The sequence below is a fragment of the Brassica oleracea genome, chromosome C4 (assembly GCF_000695525.1).
Source record: "Brassica oleracea var. oleracea cultivar TO1000 chromosome C4, BOL, whole genome shotgun sequence".
In the NCBI taxonomy this organism is placed as follows: domain Eukaryota; kingdom Viridiplantae; phylum Streptophyta; class Magnoliopsida; order Brassicales; family Brassicaceae; genus Brassica; species Brassica oleracea.
The window spans coordinates 21,844,387-21,853,073 of record NC_027751.1 but is presented as its reverse complement, the minus strand read 5'-3'; the positions used below and the strand labels follow the sequence as shown (position 1 = coordinate 21,853,073).

General features: G+C 34.2%; 2 protein-coding genes and 1 long non-coding RNA gene across 4 annotated transcripts; all 3 read left to right on the top strand.

The window, feature by feature from the left end:
* Positions 1–1,041: 1,041 nt before the first annotated feature.
* LOC106340091 lies at positions 1,042–1,946 on the top strand. Its single transcript, XM_013778954.1, has 2 exons — positions 1,042–1,561; positions 1,674–1,946. The coding sequence occupies exons 1-2, from the start codon at positions 1,147–1,149 to the stop codon at positions 1,727–1,729; spliced, it is 471 nt and encodes a 156-aa protein (XP_013634408.1). The 5' UTR covers positions 1,042–1,146; the 3' UTR covers positions 1,730–1,946.
* Positions 1,947–3,511: 1,565 nt separating this feature from the next.
* LOC106338386 (proteasome subunit beta type-1-like) lies at positions 3,512–4,098 on the top strand. The gene is made up of 4 exons (XM_013777374.1): positions 3,512–3,545; positions 3,627–3,739; positions 3,856–3,942; positions 4,024–4,098. The coding sequence occupies exons 1-4, from the start codon at positions 3,512–3,514 to the stop codon at positions 4,096–4,098; spliced, it is 309 nt and encodes a 102-aa protein (XP_013632828.1).
* Positions 4,099–6,190: 2,092 nt separating this feature from the next.
* LOC106337565 lies at positions 6,191–8,401 on the top strand. Of its 2 annotated transcripts, none has more exons than XR_001269042.1 (4): positions 6,191–6,389; positions 6,497–6,620; positions 6,961–7,133; positions 7,949–8,401. It is a non-coding gene; the product is annotated as an uncharacterized LOC106337565 (long non-coding RNA). The 2 variants fall into 2 exon arrangements; XR_001269041.1 differs by having other exon boundaries at positions 6,195–6,389; positions 6,990–7,133; positions 7,949–8,398.
* Positions 8,402–8,687: the final 286 nt, after the last annotated feature.

The window sequence follows — 8,687 nt, the reverse complement described above, 5'->3', positions numbered from 1 at the left end:
ATAGCATCAGATTCAATCAGATTTAAAACCTCAATGATCAAAACCGAAAACAGTTTTGATTTCAAAATATTTGATTAGGGTTTTAATATGTGATTTGATAATTATAATATAATTAATTCTGATACTTATATTATTTAGGGTTTATAGATATAGGGTTAGGGTTTATCGGATTTTAACTTGTAAAAACCGATTTGGGGTTTTAATCATGTAGGAACATGATTTAGGGTTTGGGGTATCGAACTTTTAGAGCTTCGATTCACTCAATTAGGATTTTTGATCTATTACCCTATGGTTTTGATTCATAAAGATTAGGGTTTTAGGGTTTCATTCTTTATCAATCAATCCATGTTCGATTATAGGTTATTAGATTTTGAATTACCTTTAAACCTTATATGATTGTTGAATCGGACCACCAAAGGAGTTGAGCCGCGAGCTGGACACGAACGGGACGTGAGATAAAATGGATCGAGTCGCTTCTATCGGGTCGCGGACGTCCTTTGTTGCTTGATCGGGAACGCCTTAATCGTCGGACGCAAGCTGTCTGATGATGTCGCGAACGAGGAAGATGTCGCGTGCTGGAGCTGCTCTCGGGTCGCGAATGTCTGAGCTAGGATCAGGAACGCCTTGGGCTGAAGCTGATCGGGGACGCGAGCTGGAACAGATGCAGGAACAAGAGACGCGATCGGGGTTTAAGGTTCGTCGGATCGCCGGCTAAGGTTAGGGTTTTAGGATTTTTCGATTTGGGTATTAGCTTAGGGATTTAGTGTTTCGCGCTGATAACGTGTTATAAAAGTAATGGAAAAGTCTATCTTTATTCATAACATAGAGGTTCCTTATATAGGAGATTACACTGTCATAGATAAATGAAAAGATTACAAATCATAATCTCTTGGTTATGAGCCATCCACGATCTGGTTCATAACGTATTCACTATTATGTGATTTTTTTTTAAATTGTAACATAGTACAAAATCAATATTATTAATATTATGTATTTTTGAATAATCACCACTCATTGCTAACCAGCTCATAAGCTAAAAATGACAACTCATTTCTCCACTCTTTTGACAAAAACAGAACACCAAACATTTAAACCTTTCAAAAACACAAATCTCACGATCCAACCCAAAAAAAGAAGAAGAAGAAAATGTCTCTGTTTTTTCTTCTTCTTCTACTACTCCCATTCATCACTCTATCTTCACAATCCTCAATCCGAAACCTTCTCGAAGCTCGTGGTTTACCAGGTGGGTTGTTTCCAGACAACGTGGAGAGTTACAGTCTAGACGTAAAGACAGGGGAACTCGAAGTTCAGTTACAAAATCCTTGTTTTGCTCGGTTCGAAAACAGAGTATACTTTGATAGTGTGGTTAAAGCAAATCTTAGCTATGGTGGGCTTGTTGGGCTTCAAGGTTTAACACAAGAAGAGCTTTTTCTTTGGTTACCAGTCAAAGGCATTGCAGTGAATGATTCTACTTCTGGACTTGTTCTTTTCGATATTGGTGTTGCTCATAAACAAATCTCTCGCTCTCTCTTTGAAGATCCTCCTGTTTGCTATCCTCCTGGTAAGTCTAAGTTTGTAACTTTTAGTTCCTCAGAATGTTGTCGTTGTTTATGTAAATCCGTTTTAGATCTTGAAGGCGTCTTATTAATATTTTTTTATGTTTGTTATAATAGGATCTATAATGGAGAAGATAGAGAAGAGGAAGATGGATATTCAACTCCAGAGATAAGAGAGCTTTTTTAGGGTGTATGAGATTCAAAACTTAAATAGTATCTCTGAAACATGAACGAAAGATGTGCTTAATTCTTTTTCTTTGGGGATGGGCTGTGTTGTGAAAACTAAAATGTGGGGGAAATTTTGTAAAATCTTAAAAGAAGAGAGGAAATTTTGGAACTTTGTATAAACTATGGGGTCCACAAAGTAATCAATTTTGTCACTTTGTCATTTTTTTGTTTTATATTTTTTTTTGTCAACATTTTGTTTTTGTTTCAGATATAATAATCACTTAGACCACCTGAAGGTGTTAAAATATAAATTCAACAGTTGAATCAATTTAGTTGCATGTTGAACAACTAGTTGAAACCTAGATGGATTAATTCATGTTGAATTAGACGAGGGAAGGAAAGATAATGATATGTGTCAGATTAGTATTGATTACTAAAATAACATAATTTTATCCATCCTAATTTTTTTAAAATCTAAACTTTGATGATAAAATTAATTTATTTTGTATTTTATTATATACCAAAGTTCATCATTTTTCATATTCTACAAATAGAGATATGTTTTATTTGATTTTGATATAAATAAAAAAAAATATTTTATTACAATCTTTTATTAATATTTGTGAAACTTTTGTTTTATATTTATTTTAATTTTCAATAAACTCATGGTTTTATCTTTAAAAAACTTTAGTTAGATAAATTTTAATAATATTTTTAATATTATAAAATTAAAAAGAAAATAACATAAAATAAAAATGGAATAGGCTGTTGAATTTTATTGAACAAAATTATTGTAAATTATAAAATTTAAATGGGTATTGAATGATATGGCGGAAATAAAGAAAAGGAGGGGAAAAATCTTATACAATAAAGTTGTCTTGTCTCTCTTCTTAGGCCTCCACATCATCAAGAATGATGGGGCAAATGAGGACACCTGTCCTATTCTCTTTAACTATTTCGAAATGTTTCAACACTATTATGTTATCGGGCTAACTTTAAATCTGGTTAATGGAATGAGTTATAAAAATCTTTAGAAAATAGGCCCATGTTTTATTAGGGTTTGGTATGTTTTCTCTGTTGAGGATTCAGAGTATAATCAGCTTGACTCTTCGGATCTCACCTCCTTCGATAACGGCTTCACTCCGATTGTGGATACGTTAATATAAGCATTTATGCGTTTATCATCACTCGTCCCACTCTCTCACATTTAAGCGGCATTAGCATCCTCCAACGTAAAGCTCTGTATATAAATGGGATCGTCTCCTGCAATGACAGATCCACCACTGTGAAATCTCGAAGGTTACTCTCTGTCAAGCATCAACTCCAACTATAGCATCTTCTATGTCAATCTCGCCAAGGTACACACTTTTGGCTATGGAACTCAACGTCTAAGCTTTATGTTTCTGGACTCTAAAATCTGTCTTACTCTTATTCACTCAGTAGGCTCAATTTTTATCTGGAGATCTCTGTGTTTTATTTATGTCATGCCAAAGATTTTCGCTTTGGTTGTTGTAGTTATTACTTGGGTATTGTCAGAGATTGATGTAACTTGGTATTGTTTCAGAAGTATATGCAGCAGGACAATGATGTTGAACTGTCTTCCCTTGAAATGGGTATGCATGTTATCTCTCTTTCCTTTACATTTTTAAAAATGACAGTCCAAACCAGTCCGGAAGTAAGTTTTTTTGGGCCAAACCCGTGGTCCATTTTTTCAGTTGCCATCTCTAGCAATGGCTATTGGACTGGTTGAAGCAAACAAACATATGCGATGAGTTCTCAGGACACTTATGGACTGGGGTCTTACTCTCGCTGCAATGAAAAGTTCTGTGCTTTATTTTTACACTAAGGATTGAGTATAGGAATTGTTAAGTTGTGTCTTTCTTCTTCTGTAAACCATTTCAGGAAAAAGCTGTGTCTTCACCTATGACGCAGTGGGATCATATGAGAAGGTTGGATACAGTGCTCAAGGTTCTGGTTCTACTCTCATTATGCCTTCCTTGACAATCAGCTCAAGAGTCCCAGGCCGCTTCTGCTTCCTGCCCAGGTTTGTTTTGTGTTTGGCCTTTTAATCAGTTTAAGCACATAATGAATCATTTCAAGTTGCTTATTTTTCCGTCTTTTGCCTATGTAGGATACTATCACACCCCTTTCTGAACCTGAAGCAGTTGACTTGGTTAACACTGTCTTCGCTTCTGCCACTGAGAGGGATATCTACACTGTACGTTTCTCCCCAGTTGTGTCTGACTAATGGCTCGTCTATAGCTGACTAATGCTTTGTGGATTGTTTTGTTTGGAACAGGGATACAAGCTTGAGATCATGATTCTCAAGCCGGATGACATCAGGACCGAAGTCATGGAATTGAGGAAAGACTAAGCGAGTGTTGGGAACACCTCTATTTTTTATTCGCTTCTCAACACTAGACTCCCTCTGTTTACTTGAACAGTGTTTTGAAGTTTCCTTGTGTGTTAACTGATTCTCCTTCTCTTATTTATGACAAAAGTTCTTTTGGAAGTTCTTTATAGTGTCTGAATTCAACATATTATATAATATAAACTGAAGGGTTTTTTTTACTCTAAACTCTGTTTGGGGAAGCATGATTTGTTCCTCTTTTAGATCATGACTTCAAGGTGTAATATTAAGGATGACTTAAGGGGGTCGCCCTGTGCCGAAAGCTACGGTGGTTTTTTATGAGCAGATTATGCTTGTCATACATCTCATTCTTGATTTTCTCAGTTTTGATTTTCTATGGTTTTGATCTTGCAGATTGTGTTTGACATAGAACTAGAATCAGCATGCTGAATCAACACAGCAAAAGCTGCAACAATTTGAGTATCATAGAGTCCATCTCATTTTCTCTAAAGTTTCTTAGTGTCATGACAAAACATCTTCAAAGAACGACGCGTTGATTGAAAAGATGGAATCTAAACCTGAAAATTGAGTTTGTGAACTAAGCGAGCTTTGTTGTATATATTTTTGTTTATCTGTAAATTTGATTCATACCACATAGACAAATGTTTTCCCTTGAGATTCATCTACTAATAATGTTGGTTATTTCTTACCAATTTATTTCCCTATCAAGAATATATGTTTTGTCAAGAATATAAGTATTTTATTTGTTAGATACAATTAATCACATTTCCTTTTATTACGGTCTGAAGTCTGAACTGTTAAAACTTTGCAATTGGGTAATTTTCTTTGATTTATATATTTTGAAAAAGAATACTTTTAATTTAAAAATATACACAAGAGAATGTATTAAATCTAGAAGTTGAAGTGATTAGATTTTAGTAAGTTTTTAAATGATTTGAAAAGATTTAAGAAATTTTTTATGATTAATGTTGAACTATTCTAAAATCTCATCTAAAACCATGAGATATAATTTTCTAATTTTTAAATTAAAAACTCCACCAAAAACACTTTAATGAATGCAAATCCTAAAATACATATCTTCAAAATATTTCTAAACAGTAAATTTCAAATTAGTTTATCAAATAACAAGTTTAATCACACTTAATTTTAAATAACAAGTTTTATAACCTAAAATTTAAAATAAATTCTAAATTAATGTTTTAGTAACAATTCATTGTCCCAGCAATTTAAATAACCTCAAAATTCTAATTAAATACACCCTTTAAATTAACGATGATTATTATAATTCTAATAATATGTGACTCTATATCTTCCTCTTCGATAAGCCTTTTAGAGCTGTTATAATTGATAAAAAAAAGTTGACAAAAAAAGAGCTGTTATAGATATAGTCTACATGTTTTTTGTTGAATATTCTTTATGAAAATTTATAAATTCAAAAATTATAATATAAAATTATCGAATAGAGTAAGCAAAAGAACAAGAGAATGTAAAAATTATGTTCACGATATAAACAAGAGATCAAAGGTAATTATTTCCAATGAAATGTGTAAAATTTAAGAAATAAATATGTCACAGCTTTTAAAAAAACATCAATCACAAAACTAATATTGATATGAAAAATATATATTGTTACAATCCGAACGAGTAACACAACATAAAATAATCTAACAATAAAAATTAGATTAGATCATTTAAAATAAAAAAATATCAAAATATCTACATTGCAGAAATGAAAATAGTCTATTAAAGCTATCTTAACAATTCTAATAAGAAATTTACACAACTGTAATACGATTTTGGTTGAATACCATAATATCAAACAACTTCATTTTAAATTTTTTTTAAAAGAATAAAATATACGAATCCAATGTGCAGCGTCGGAATACCACTAGTCTATATATATAAAGGAGTGTTTGCCTCCTTTTTAGGCTCTCCACGTCGGATCTAGCCTGGAAACTCGCATCCGGTACGCATGCCACGTGTCCACGCTCCGCTCCGCGCCATTTCATTAAAAGGAGTCGTCTTGGGCTTTCTTATTTTGTTATCTGGTGGGTTACGTCATCTCGGCCCAGTATGCTGTTAGTGTCGATTACCGGAAACCCTAATAAGGATACGACAAAAAAAAAAACGAAATCTGATCTTCTTCTTCGATGCGGCCGTGATGCGGGACTCCTGCGATTCTTCATTCGATCTGAAACGGTTTATTAATGGCTGCAACGTAAATCGAATTGATCATCCCTCCACGATTTGTCTTCAATGATTTGTGAAAAGCGGTGTCTGTAATTCTATAAAAGGTGAGCCATACTTTTCTTAGAACATCATCATCTGAACTCTTGAAAACTTTTAAGAAAACCTTTTCTCTGAAATGACTAATTCATCGATTTTCTTTTCCGATCTGAAGTCTTGAAGTCTGGTCGATGCTTATCCACCGTTCAAGTGCGGTTGCTCCGGTTCCGGTAGGCCAGAAACGTCAGAAAGCTGTGGGGGAAATGATGGGCGTGGATATGCTCTCACTGGACTCAAAGGTATTTCTTTAAAAACTCATGTTCATCATGTTCTTCAATTCATTTTCATATTTAGATTGAACTATTCCGGCGTGTAATCTCTATCAAGGTTTTAATTTAGATCTTCGTTAGGTGTTCTAAAACTTTCATCTTAATTAAGATGATTCTTTTGTTGAAAATCATGTTCACATTGTTCTTAAACTAAACACATGTTCGAAGTGTTCTTAACTCATGTTCATATTAATTTACAAATTGTTTGTTGATTATGCTTCTTTCTCAGTGTGATTATGTTCGTAAACTCATGTTAATAGGGTTCTTGAGCTTACTATCTCGAATTTCCCTTTCCGTTGACGTTTTACAGTCTACTGCTTTACACGCTAACTTCTGCAGTGCCTAACTGAGTAAGAGAACAGAACCTTCACTTTCCAACTGAAGCTCACTGAGTTCAACATCACTTCGAAGCATCAGTCATTCACCATCTCCCGCATATTTGAAAAGCATCAGCGTCCACCACTACCAAGCTTCGCTGAACAAGTAAGCACACTTACAGACATTAATTCAACTGTACTGAACAGACACTTATTTCCTCAATAAAGTTTGAAATCTGCAAGCCTATTAATTGGGGGTGTCCATGATTTCAAAATACAACCTAATAATGATCCTATAATTACAGATAAGGTCTCCACTTTAACCGTTGCGTTAGAATGTTAGCATATATACGGAAGGTAGTTAATTGTGAAGAGTGAACAAATGCCATATATGATCTTTGTACACTTGCTTTAGTTTCCTTTTGATCATCCTGCGGGATTTTGTTTATATAAATTTATATTCTTCTGTTTTTGTGTTATAACTGGCAACTCAAGAGATACAATTGTGCTCACCCTCAGATTATTTACTAAGAAGGTCCAAGTTTCTGGAAGTTATTTGTTCTGATGATATCTTTGATATGTTACTTTTTTTAACAAAGCGCCATCATGGCAGCTCATCATAAAAACAATTATATTTCTGAGAAGCATTGGTCATTTTGTTTGCTAATTTTCTAGCAGTCTCTGCAGAGAATTAATGACAACAAGAATAAAAGATTTGTGTAAGGTGGCTCCAAATGGAAAAAGCCACGCATAGCTTAGCTTCCTAAGTTCGTCATCCTTGCCTCTATCTTTTCTCTGTTTTTTTCCGGTTTTAATATTTTAGTACTCAGAGTTTCTTCTCGGCTGAAACCTATTCTAGTACTCGGAGTTTCCTGTTAACTACTTTCATTTTTTGTACTCAGAATTTCTTCTCAGATGAAACCTACTTTAGTACTTAGAGTTTCATGTTAAATACTTTCCTTTTTTATTTGTTTCTCCAAGGAAGTAACAATCAACCTGGTGAAGTCATGCCACGAGCTGGAGCAGTGTCAAGTAAGCCATCCGGTGAGATACCGGTGAAGCCTCTAAGAACGCTGGTGCGAGTGATCTTCTTGGGATTGTTGAAGGAGGTGATGCTGATCCACCTATCCAATCTGATGAAGCTGTTTTTGTTGACTCCACCACTACCAACGAACCACCCACGGATGATGTGCGTGAAGGGAAAAGGCCACGCATAGCTTAGCTTCCTAAGTTGAGCATGAGTTGATGTTTCAGTCGTCATCCTTGCCTCTATATTTTCTCTGTTTTTTACCAGTTTTAATATTTTAGTACTCAAGAGTTTCTTCTCAGGTGAAACCTGTTTTATGTTTTGTCTTAGATCCTACGTATTATTTTTCCTTACCAACTTGGTCCTAAACTGGTTTTTATCTTTATAAAAAAAAACTCTTTTTAGAAGCTTTTTTTTAGGGTGACACACACACATGATATATGTACAAGGTTATGAGTGGTAGTCTACAGCTCCATGCTCATAACTTGCGTTCCAAGTAAGGTGGATTGAATAATAAGCTCCATCGCTTTGAGGCCATACGACTATGATGTGACTCTACATCTTACTCTCAGTTTTAATTAAAACTTAAAAGAATAAAGAGATAAACTTTTAAGTTCCACATCTTCCCTCTTCCTACATAGCTTGAACCTCTGATCCCAATCAACTAAACTGATAATCATTTTTCTTGGCGTA